We start from the raw sequence: 13,018 nt of genomic DNA on the forward strand, positions 1-13,018 counted from the left end.
GGAACAACCTGGAATGCTTCGTACAAACTACAGTGGGAGAGATCTGAACTGTTCTTTCCTTTGATATGAGGTGACAAAAAGATAACATTTTTCCAAGGCTCGATGTAGTTCAATAATAACAAGTCTGAAATGGTTAGTTTAACACAGTAGGAGGGGAAGATAGGTTAGACAAACATAATATTGTTACAGTGCTAAAACGAGTGTTTTGCTACGTACGCTTGTGTTTTAACACATTTTTGAATACAACCTGTTTTCCAAATCCAGACATCTGTTGCTTATGTCACTAGCTTTTAAATCCGAGAAAAGGGTTAGCAGCTTCTTAAAATACAATACTTGAATTTGTCTCATTGGCTTTCTTGATTTCCACTCTGCTGTGAAGGAATTGCACTGAATGCTGCATCTTACTTATGTGCCTTGGTTTGCAGAGAAGAGAGGGTCCTTCAGCAAATTGCTACAGGGATGCTTTCATGGAAAATTAAAAGCTGCATTTCAGTTACACATCTGCTACCTGTCTGTTATGTGAATGCTAATATTGAATCATAGCATTAGCATATATACTCGAGCCTATGTATAAGTCAAGATTTTTGAGCCAAAATTATGGATTTTGATATAACCTATGGATAAGTTGAGTGTCATCCACATAGAGAGCCACTCTGAACCACCACCATTTTCCCACCCAGGCATTCAAAAATGACCAGAAGTGTTATCGTGGAAAAAGCAGAGGAGGTTGGTGCATCTTTTAGGTTTTTCTTGGGCAGACTAAGCTTTTGCCTTTCATCACTCCACTCAGAAAGGGGAGGGCTCTAGTTTTGATGAGAGTTAACATAAAGTACTCACATTGACCCATGGATAAGTTGACCTAGGTTTTGTGGGTTGAAGTTTTGACTAATATTTTGAGACTAATATAGGAGTATATATAGTAAATTATATGTACACTTTCTCAGTCCATTTGTAGTTCACAGATAGGAAAGGAAAATAATACAGAAGACTTTATTGGACATCACACGAGTATACCGCCATTCACACTAACAATAGGACTTTTCCCTTTATGTCAGTCCCACTAAGGCATAAGACACACACACTTATACACACAATATGTTCTGAAGAATCTTACAATCCTCCAAAGCAAATGTGGAATGTGGGCTGCAAGAAGAAAAGGAATTGGTTCTTCCAGTGCTGTTGAAGGATGAGGATGACTAACTATGCAAATTATATGATTATTCATCCTTGAAGGATGGGGATAACTAACTATACAAATTATATGATTGCTCCTCCTCTTCCTTAAAAGACATTGCTATAGATACTAATGTTTTCTTGGAAATGCAACCTTTTGGGACCATCACTCTCAGAATTGTCCAGGCAGCCTTGCCAGTTTGGCTAGGCAAATAGAAAACAAACAGAATTGTTGTGATGCAAGCTTCCCAGCAAGAGTCCACTTCATCAGATGGGGACGGTGTTATCCTCAACTGACCAATATAAAGAGATGTTCCTGCAGTTGACATAATAAAAAGTGGGCGCAAAGTAACAGCGAGCCTCTTTCTTGCAGTGAAAGGAATCCAGTGCTACAGTCTGTAGCTGTGACACTTGCATTCTATTATCTTTAACACACATCAGTGTGATTTTGGTTCCTGACAAATGAGTTCACTTTATTTGCCTGCTGTAGTAGGTATCACTCTACAGTAAAAAAGATACTTTTAAGTTTCAAAAGAGAATTTGCTTGTTACTCCTCTGGAGTATGATCCAGCAAGGAATGGTGATCCATTTTTGTTTCCCTTTTATACATTTCTTATTTATTACTCCCTCTCAAATAATCTGCTATGTTATGTCACACACCAGACATAATTACCCTGCTAAATTCACTTATATAGGAGTAATCACTGTAAAGGTCAATGGGATTTACTTCTGAGTAGCTATGTATAAGGTTGTGTCATGAAGGCTGCTACTCCTGGTAGTCATTCTTGCAATATTGTCTTTGCACGCTGTCTCTTTACCCTTCCATAACTTTGCCTATGTTTTCTACTAATACTTGTCTGTTTCCTATTTAAATTGTTTTTGTATGTGCTAGCCTTTGAAGAAGCACACAGCCTTCTGATGAAACTTGCCATATGCAACCTCATCCAACTCAGCGAACAAAAATAGTTGAAGAAATGTTTTGCTTTTGTCCCAAATAATATTTTATCTGTCAGTATTTCACAAAGAGCCCATGGTAGCTTTTTTGCTGTCTCCAATTAAGAACTGAAATGAACAAAATTTCTCAAGTGCATATTTGTTCTTCTGTGCTCTCGCTTCTCTGCTTTTCAAAACTCTTGTTCTCTGGTTTTTCAAAAATGCATCTTTTTTTCCTTTGGCATTTACTGCAAGACCAAGTTAATAAAATCAATCTTCCAAACTAGCAAAAAGGAATCAGTGTCTGTCAGCTGTACAGTGTCTGCCTAGACTAAAGCATTTCATTTTAGGCTGACTGAGTACAGTTTCTTTGACTGGAATTCGTAATGCTCAGAATAAATTGTTGGGTGACTGATAATTTCCTTTCATGTCTCTGTAAGGAATCTGAAATTGCTTGATCTCTCTACCAATTTGTGCCAGTGTAGAAACCTTCATAGCCTTTTCTTTGAGCTGATTCAATATGCATCTACACTATTGAATTAATGCAGTTTGTCACCACTTCAATCACCATGACATAAATAGCATTGGTGCCTAACCAAATTACAACTCCCAGCACTCCTGGGAGTTGCAGTTTGGTGAGGAATTAGCACTATATGGCAGAGAGACTTCAGACCTTGTAAAATTACAAATCCAAGGATTCCATAGCATTGAGCCATGGCAGTTAAAGTGGTATTAAACTCCATAACAAGTTCCCTTTAGGGTCATCCTAAGATGGAAATAACTGGAAAGTACACAGTAACAGGAGCCCTCAGTGGCGCAGCGGATTAAACTGCTGAGCTGCTGAACTTGCTGACCGAAAGGTTGGTAGTTCGAATCTGGGTAGTGGGGTGAGTTCCCGCTGTTAGCCCCAGTTTCCGCCAATCTAGCAGCTTGAAAACATGTAAGTGTGAGTAGGTCAATAAGTACCTCTCCCGCAGGAAGGTAACAGTGCTCCATGCAGTCATGCCGGCCACCTGACCTTGGAGATGTCTACGGACAACGCTGGCTCCTTGGCTTAGAAATGGAGATGAGCACCTACTCCCCGAGTCAGGCATGACTAGACTTAATGTCAGGGGAAAACTTTCATCTACCTACCTACCTACACTGTAGCAACAAACTAAAATGGTTTTCAGAACTGATTTCAAGAGGAGGGCAAGGAGGAAGAGAAGGAGAAAGCTGTCAATTTGTGTAATGGTGCATTTCACCCATAGTCCATGATTGATTTGGCCTTGAGAATGTTACTCAAAACTAAGCTAGAAATGATCAAGTTGAACAATCTTCCTTCCTCATACTCATACTGTGGAGTTTTTCTTATTTTGCTTTTCACTATCACCCACAATGGCCTGCACTGATTACTATAGTGTAGATACATGGGGTTGCAGGTTGTTGTATTGTGAGTGAAAACAGATAGTATATCAAAAGCTTAGCTGCTCAGCTAGATTGCTGATAACTCCCAAACAGAAATGTATTCTCCTTGATTCTCTTTACTGATAAGCATTTCAACAGCATTTCTCCATATAGAATGGCAAGGGAGGTCACTAATTGCTCAGGCAATTCAAGAGATAAAGTTCTGGGGAGAAAGAGTCGGAAGAAAAACGATCTGTCCCATGAAATATACCTTTTGCCCGATAATTTGCCAATCTCATTTTGAAGGTTCATGGTCCAACCCAGAACGTGAGATTTCTGCATGCAGCTAATGCAAATACACATCAGCATTGTGCTCACTGTACTACATACAGGTGCACCATATAATTTATATGGAAATGTACATTCCCCCTCTTGAAGGGGACAGTAGTTGAGGGAAACAAACATGATTGAAGAAGTTCCAGGATACAGATTGGGGGGAGGGAACAGCCTTTTAACACAGGGTTTGGATGAAAGCCATTGCCTATAATCTCAATAAGCATCCACATGACCAGCATGGCATATTAGTTTCTTCTTTCCAGTCTGAATTATTTTAGTGTAAGCCTTTGCCGATTTCAATCTGCTTCCTCAGATGTACTGATGGAGTCAATATTAAAGGCAGTTAAACCTGTGGTTGTACAACTGAGTCCATCCGTGCTTATGAGTACACAAGTATCTGCTAAAATAAATCACGTTGCTCTACCTACCCTTAACTGAAACAGACCAACTAAGATATCTCCTTGAAATCTTTCTTCCAGAAAATAGCTTTTAAAAAAAAGAGGTATTTTGTCTTGAACAGCCATGGAGTATATTATTGTTTATACCATCCAGCCAGTGTTCCTTTGCTGCGTAGTTACATTTGATGGGTTGTAAATGTCAGCTTAGACTGATGCTGTCTCTATATGCTCTATCCAGTCTCTCTCAGGATTCAAGATGCTTCCCAATTTTCATCTTAATTATAATTCTCAAATGCCAGAAGGGAACTGAGGTGATGCAGGAGATTTTTTTTCCCTGTAAAGCAATGCTTAACTGTTATGAATTTCACCTTTATATACTTTTTATATTTGCTGCTCAATGAATTTGCATTCAGAATAACACATACTAACATCTATTCGCTGCTGTGGCTCCTTCTTAAAATAATTTCCAACTTTCAGAACTTTAAAAAAAAATGGGGGGGGGGGGGGGGACAAAGATCAACAAGCTGTATATTTTAAGCACTGTTTTACATTCCTGTACTGTGGTGGTAAGCCTAATATGAACACTAGATAAATCATTATACTAAAATCACAGTATCAGTTGCATTGTAGTCTGTAGCTTGTCTTGGCTGCCATGTGGGAGATCTACTTCCATTCTTTTTCTATTATTAAATCCAGCAGGAGGGGGCTACGTTAATGAGGCAGTGTCTCTCCAGCTCAGTAGTAGAACAGGTTTCATAATAATAATAATATAATAATAAAACTTTATTTATATCCCGCCACCATCTCCCCAACGGGGACTCGGGGCGGCTAACATGGGGCCATGCCCAGAGCAATACAATATAACAAAATATAAAACAACATAACATAGCACCATTAAAAATACAATAAATGATAATAGGCATTACATCAAGAAATCAAAAAACAGTAAAACAAGGGCAGGCCACGTGAACACAAAGATAAAACCTGGAGTGAGAGGTTTCACATTTTCATTGTGTAACAGCAGGGGATCCGTTTAATAGGGAACATGCATAATTGTTAGAACACAAAATGGGTGATGTCATAAGAGAACACGTTGTGGCTAAAAAGACCAATATACGGATTTAGTAGAAGTTTGGCTGGGAACTGTCCAACACATGGCCAATGGAAGTGTTTAGAATGAGGGGTGTCCATCTGCGCAGAGCTAAGAAAAAAGGGAGTGCACCATGAACAGGGAAACAAAAAAGAACACACATTTACATACAGCTTGTGTAGCCCCAGATACAAAATTTGGAAATATTTCTTAAATACAGGATACCTCGCCATAGGGGTAAAGGTTATGACCAAGTGTCTTTCAGGCCCTAATTCTTAATGTGCAGCTTCAATATCACCCCATTTTAGCTCTTAACTTAGAATCATAGAGTTTGAAGAGACCTCATGGGCCATCTAGTCCAGCCCCCTGCCAAGAAGTAGGAAAATTGCATTCAAAGCATTCCCGACAGATGGCCATCTAGCCTCTTCTTAAAAGCCTCCAAAGAAGGAGCCTCCACCACACTCCGCTGCAGAGAGTTCCACTGCCGAACAGCTCTCAGTGAGGAAGTTCTTCCTAATGTTCAGGTGGAATCTCCTTTCCTGTAGTTTAAAGCCATTTTCCGTGTCCTAGTCTCCAGGGGAGCAGAAAACAAGCTTCCCCCCATATATTTATACATGGCTATGACTTCCCCCCATATATTTATACATGGCTGTCATGTCTCCTCTCAGCCTTCTCTTCTGCAGGTGAAACATGCCCAGCTCTTTAAGCTGCTCTTCCTAGGACTTGTTCTCCAGACCCTTGATCATTTTAGTCGCCCCCCTCTGGACACATTCCAGCTTGTCAACATCTGCCTTAAATTGCAGTGGCCAGAATTGAACACAGTATTCCAGGTGTGGTCTGACCAAGGCGGAAGAGAGGAGTAGCATGACTTCCCTGGATCTAGACAGTATACTCCTATTGATGCAGGCCAAAATCCCATTGGTTTTTTTAGCTGCCGCATCACATTATTGGCTCATGTTTAACTTGTTGTCTACAAGGACTCCAAGATCTTTTTCTCACATACTGCTGTCAAGCCAGGCGTCCCCCATTCTGTATCTTTGTATTTCATTTTTTCTTCCTAAGTAGAGTATCTTGTATTTGTTCCTGTTGAGCTCCATTTTATTAGTTTCGAACTACACTCGAGGAGGACATACCTTCAGACAGGACATGTGGCTACCCTAGGTAGGATGTATTATCTTACAAGCATAGTAAAGAAGGGTCTGCTGGTTGGCTGAATATTCAAATCAACTATTTGAATATTGGCCAGAATTCAGATAGGGACATCCTTAAACATGCATTATTGCCACACATCTTTCCATGGAGGTTGAATCCTACAGAATAAACCCATAACAAAGGATGCACATATCCCGTGAACCGGGTCAGAGCATAAAGGAATTGATTTGCATGGAGGAAAGGTCCAGGTCCCCAGTTTACATACACACACTTGATCTGTAACTCAGGACACATGTAAGCAAGCCACCACATTCCTGTTTCAGGCTTGGAGTAGGAAATGTAGAGCCTGCAAGCTGCATGCAGTGTATAGGAGCCTCTGAATGCCCCCTGCCAGTTTAGATATGTTTTTCACTCCAAATTGCACAAAAATGGTTTAGGACTACTGAAAAATGTGTTTCTGCCCCAAGCCACCCAAGGTAGTGTGTGAAGTAGGAAAACCTCAAAACAGGCCAAAACAAAACTAGGAATGACTTGATGTCATTTCCAGCCACATCTAGACCTTTATTATTATTATTTTAAATTTTACAGTCTTTTAATTGCTGAGTGTTAGCTCCCATTTCAATCTACTAAAAAGCTATTCTTGGAGAAAGGAATGGGCTGCAGTATAAACAAATCTTCATCAATGTACAGGATCCCATCTCTCTCCCCTACCCCCACAGCAAACCCCAAATCCTTACATAAAGCAAATTTTCAATGATAATTGATACTGGAAAAGAGAGTACAAATTGATACTGGCCACAGGCTGTCTCTCCCATACAGAATGCCATCCATTACCAATAAAATCAGCAATGAAACACAAAAGTAAACAAATCAGGAACCAAGCAGTTGATCAGTAATACTTTATTCACCTTATAGCCAAAATCCTGTAAAGGGAGATGTATTTATGTCTCCACAGCAATGTCTTCTGATGCTATCTTTTCAGCAGCGAAGCCCCCAAGAAAGCTATTTCAATGTTGCCACAGCGTAGAAAAATAGCAGGGATGCATTCAGGTCTCTTCCTGTAGCTGGATGCATTGTGACAGATATCTGTTAAGTACCTTCCTGGGTGATAGATATCTCCCCATTCATCTTGCAGTTCTCCAACAACATCAGAAAGACTGTGTTTATGTGGGAGGATATGCCGCTGAAAAGGGAGGCTATGCTGCATTTGTAAGGAGTTTTGGCCATTGTTATGCAGTGGCCATAATGCTAAATTGCATTGTTGTAAGGCAGGATTCATTATTTTTGTGTGCTTTATTTCTGACTTACAGAAATCCTAAGATGACCCTATCATAGGGTTTTCTGGGGCTGAAAGTGTGAGACTCACCCAAGGCCATCCTGTAGGTTTCCATGGCTGAGTGAGACTGAGTTGTAGTCCAGAGTTCATAACACTGGTTCTAAGGCAGACTGAACTAGCCCCAGTGTAAATATTTTAAACACTGGCTGCCATCGTGTTCAGTAATTGTGATGTTAAGGCAGACTTACAACCTGATAATTACTGAATAGGATAGGAGCCAATGTTTGAAATATTTACACCAAGGATAGTCACACTTATGCTAGGAGAAATTGATACTAAACAAGGGTGGGGAGTGGTTCAGAGATGATACAAGTGATAATTTAGATGATATATCTGATATTATGTATCTCAGGGCAATTAATTAGTATTACACACACACCCAAAGATACAGTGCCTCTTATACTGATTGAGACATAAGATACTTTCCACAATCTGTGGCTTGGTAACAATTTGACGGAATCAACTATTTTCAGAACAGAGACTCCATACATTGGCAAAGAAGCTATTTTCCAACATTCCTAAATAGGAGCTGTCTGTGAAAGAGACCACATATTATCTTTTAGTATGAATTTCATGGTTGTTTCCATGTTCAGCACACAAACCTCATTTCTGTTCTGGGCAGGAAGGCTCCGGGATCCCAAGGTTCCAGTTTTTGTCATTTTATTTTAAGACAACTGTTGAAGGATAAATCCAGCCTCCGCATTTAAGTTAGGCTTCAATAAGGGTTTCGCAGAATATTTTATCCCAAGTTGGAGATCAACTTAACAAGTACATTTTCAACATATGAACTTGAGCAAGCCCAGAAGGGGATTTAGAAATCGTTGGGCCTCTATTTTTGCATTTTATTTGTGAACCATTTCCCTCACACTTTTAGCCATATCACAACTGCTGGGAGAAGACTTGTCTGGTGAAATTTAAGGCTGAGCTGCCCTGGCGGTTGTTGAAATTCAGTAGCTGACATCACTTGGAAATTGCCTGAAGGCAAGAACCCATTGTAAACAAGCTGTCAGGCTTAACTAGGATATCCTGTGAAAATGTCTTAAGCAAACAAACAGTCAGCTGGAGCATGGCTCAACAATGCAGCTATTCCTGGAAAAGCCTTGCTTTACGCCTGTCTAGAAGACTCACAACAGCCTGACCTTTCTAGAAGCATCTATATCTAGATTTCTGAATCATTACAGATGCTACTCTGAACTTGATCAAAACCTGGTTAAGGAATCACTAGAATATGTGCTATTCTGATAAAAGATGTTCACTGGTAAAATGGCACTCATATTAGTGCTTTCCAAGCTATCTGATGCGGATTAAATGTAATAATATTTTACAAATGTGCCAAAGACCAATACTATATTTTAGCCTATTACCTACAATTGTTTTGCTCCTTCCTGGAAACATACCAGGGAGCAGCACCCAATGGCTAACGGATCAGCACAAACCCATGAACCACAGCCATCTGTCAGGGGTGATTTGAATGTGATTTTCCTGCTTCTTGGCAGTGGGTTAGACAAGATGGCCCATGAGGTTGTTTCCAACTCTATGATTCTACCCATCACTGTGACTGACTTCTCTGAAGTCTCCTTCTCGCCTACTACTAACCTGCCTGTGGGATGCCCCATGGGAAGAAACATCTTATTACTGATACTTTAGCAGAGTAATGTTATGTTGACAGGTAAAACTGTGAGCTGTAGCCCCAAAAGTACATTTCGTGAGCTTGACTGCATCTACTTCCTCTGATATACTTCCAAAACGATCCCTCATTTATGGCGATGCTAAAATTGCCATAGTTAATCTTCATGCTGATCAGTGAGAAGTGATTGGGTGGTTTTAAAAGGTAAGAAAAAGCCCTTAGTTTTCTCTTATTACAATTTAGAAAGCTGCAATAACTCCACCACAGAATGTATTCTATACTAATATTGAGTTTTTCTTGTACCAAGATGATGTGTCACATTACTCCTTAATGCTTATGTTTAATGGATAATGATCAACATGGAAGCATTTTGCTGTTTGTGAGGTAGTATCTACCACCTTGAAGGACTCAGGTCTTTTTAAATGAAAAATCTTGTGAATGCAATCTAATGACAGATGAGCTGTCAGGCCATACCTTCTAGCTATTATGTTAATTTCATCACTGGACATTGTGCTGCCAGAGACCGAGCCCAAGTAGCAGTGCACTTAGTGCAGTGGACTTAATGGTGTGCATACACATGCGCAGCACTAAGCCCACTTCTTTAAGCAATCTTAAATTATGTCTGTTATACATGAAACTGGCAGATTACTATATGCTGGATGATTTGCATCTTCCTGATGCCAATACACAAATCAGTTTACTGGTAATCAGAAAACGGTCTTGGTGAACCTAAGCAGAATCTTTATTAAAGTTATTTACCGTTCCTCACTAGCTTCATATCTTTAGATCTGGAATATAAATGGAGTCATATAAATGTCTGTTGTAGGAGGTGACAATAAGTTTTCGTATATAGTCAGTTTCATCAGTCACCTCTATTGAATTCCATAAAGGCTGAGCAGGGATTTGAATGCCACATTTCAAAGGAATTACAGTAATTATCTCCCCTGATATCTAATGTTAGCAAAATATAGTTCTGTGTTTTAATTGAGGGTGGGTTTTTATTTAGTGGCATTTTTCTGGTCCTAGTTTTTCATGACTACTTTTTGTATTGATACATTGTATTTTATTTCTGTTGCACAATTGCTGGATAACATATTGATCCTCATGATATTTGATTACCTTCCTTTTAAAGGTGAAAAGGTTGGGTGTAAGTCCCTTTATTAAATAAATATAAACTTATCTGAGGCAAAGATAAGTTCTGCTTTGTCCCCAGTCTCCTACTATGGACATTTCTACACAGGCACAAAATGTGGGCCCGAACCAGCAGGAAACATGCCAGTTTGAAGCCACATTATGGCCAGACAGGGGTGCTGTCAACCACCTTTGTGGGCAGGACACTGGCCCCACGACCCAGTTGTGCCATTTTCTGATGAAACTGATTTGTGTATTGGCATCAGGAACATGCAAATCATCTGGCATATTGTAATATGCCAGTTTCATGCACAACAGACATTATTTAAGATTGTTTAAAGAAGTGGACCTAGCGGTGTGCACATCACTAAGTCCACTGCACTAAATGCACTGCTATTTGGCCTCCGTCTTTGGCAACACAATGTTTAAGTGATGGAATTAACATAATAGCTAGAAGTATGGCCTGACAGCTCATCTGCTATTAGATTGCATTCACAAGATTTTTCATTTAAAAAGACCTGAGTCCTTGAAGGTGGTGGATAATACCTCACAAATAGCAAAATGCTTCTATGTTGATCACTATCCATTAAACATAAGCATTAAAGAATAATGTGACACATCATCTTGGTACAAGAGAAACCCAACATTACTATAGAATACATTCTGTGGTGGAATTATTGTATATTTTTAAACTGTAATAACAGTGAAATAACATTTATTTGAGTTCTGGCATGCTTTCTTCCTGGTCCCTACCATGTGACTGAGCAAAGCAGCTTGGGAGGAGTGAGTTCCCCTCCTGCCCCTCCCAAGATGCCGTACAGGGACCACAAAATAAAACATGCTGTTGCTCAGGTAAGTACTGCTTTTCAGTGTTTGTAGATGTGGGAGTGAGCGTTGGAAACAGCAATGGCTGTGGACACTGATCCCGGATTCTGCATAGGAATCCAGGATGGCCAGCTGTACTTCCCAAAAACAGGAGGTAGTCTAAATCCTGCAGCAGGATTTGGACTTTCCCCTGTGTTTTTATTTAATACAGCTGCACCCTGGATTAACTCACATCAGTCTGTGTACATTGTGTGGACACACACAGACAGATGCAACTCTACACTGTATAAAAAGACTGTATAGAACCGGCCTATGTCACAAACTAATAATCCACCTAAAGCTTTTGGCTTCCCGACCATGAGCTTATACATTGCATAGCTCTGTTTTGCTTTTGTTTTTTTTAACAACTGCAGTATAGGAGCTGGTTTTCTACAGCTTTATTCATCTTGCTTCTGCTTGTTTAAAAGCTCTGGCACTATGTTGGCAGTCCCTTTCCACTTGATCATTGCTGAGCAATAATTAGATGAAATGGGCTCACCAATGCAGCGTCTGGCTTGTAAACATTACCACAATGGCATAGGAAGAAGTCACAAAAATCAGTTCTCACACCTCTTCTAGAGCCTGTAAAACAAGATCAGAATCATGCAACCCTCCAGGAGTTGTTGGGACTGTGATTCCCAATAACAGGGGTTGAAGAATGGTGGGGATTGCAATCAGGTACCATCTAGAGGGCTACAAGATTCCCATCCCTGGTGCAAAGTAAGGAGAATAGCATCTTTCAGCCCAAGGATGGGCTTTTAAGGGTTCTTGGAAGCAAAATCCCAGTGGTTAGCAAGGCAAATGGATTGAACCCAAAGATAGCAGCATATATTAGCTTCAAGAACTCACTGCCAGCAAGTAAGCCTTTGGAGCATTTTGATCTTCTAGGGGGGACAAACGGAATAAGCAAGATACTTGTACACAGTCTAGGAAATCATCTTAGAGTGTGGCCATTGGAAAAAATCAAGTAGGAAAAACAGGCTCCAGTTGATTTTGGCCCTGGGTTCAGAGATTTCCCACCTCTATTTTTGCCTCTTCAACTCAGTCCTCATCTTTGCCTTTTCTCTTTTTGCAGGTATCATTTAGGTACCACTGTAGATTATACAACGAATGGCGTCGGACCAATCAAAGAGTGATCCTCCTCATCCCAAAGTCTGTCAGCATCCCTTCAAACCAGCAATCCTTGCTGGGCCTCCATTCAGTCAAAAGGAACTCAAAAGAGACAATCGTTTAATGGTGATAATCCTGCCCTGTGGCCACGAACGGCATGTGGGTCCTGATTCCATCTCAAACCTGTTAGTGTCATATTTGGAAAGAGAGACTTTTTGCAGAGAAGATGTGACTGTTGCAATTGAAATCATGGATGCTGCAATCATATGATATTTGCTAAGCTGCCAAACATGTTTAAAAATTAGCAGATACTGTATGAAATCCTCTAATACCATGGTAATAGCTGCATCACCAGAGATGCAACCCTTTTTTATTGTTGTTTAAAAAGTATTAAACTATGATGACAAACAATGCAAAACACTTTTGTTGCCTTATTTCTTCGACAAGTCCAAAAACGAGTTCATTTTCGATTTCCCTGGGCC

The 13,018-nt window shown here is 40.1% G+C and overlaps 1 protein-coding gene across 2 annotated transcripts in view; it reads left to right on the plus strand.

Annotated features, from left to right (window-relative positions):
• marchf3 (membrane associated ring-CH-type finger 3) overlaps nt 1-12,954 on the plus strand; it is a 163,573-nt gene extending 150,619 nt beyond the window's left edge. For both annotated transcript variants that reach the window (XM_062972135.1, XM_003216406.4), the window contains one exon: nt 12,502-12,954. In XM_062972135.1, the coding sequence (XP_062828205.1) occupies nt 12,502-12,660 (159 nt within the window). In that variant the 3' untranslated portion in view covers nt 12,661-12,954. The remainder of the gene's footprint in view (nt 1-12,501) is intronic.
• The last annotated feature ends 64 nt before the right edge of the window (nt 12,955-13,018 follow it).

This window comes from Anolis carolinensis, chromosome 2 (assembly GCF_035594765.1).
Source record: "Anolis carolinensis isolate JA03-04 chromosome 2, rAnoCar3.1.pri, whole genome shotgun sequence".
Classification (NCBI taxonomy): Eukaryota; Metazoa; Chordata; class Lepidosauria; order Squamata; family Dactyloidae; genus Anolis; species Anolis carolinensis.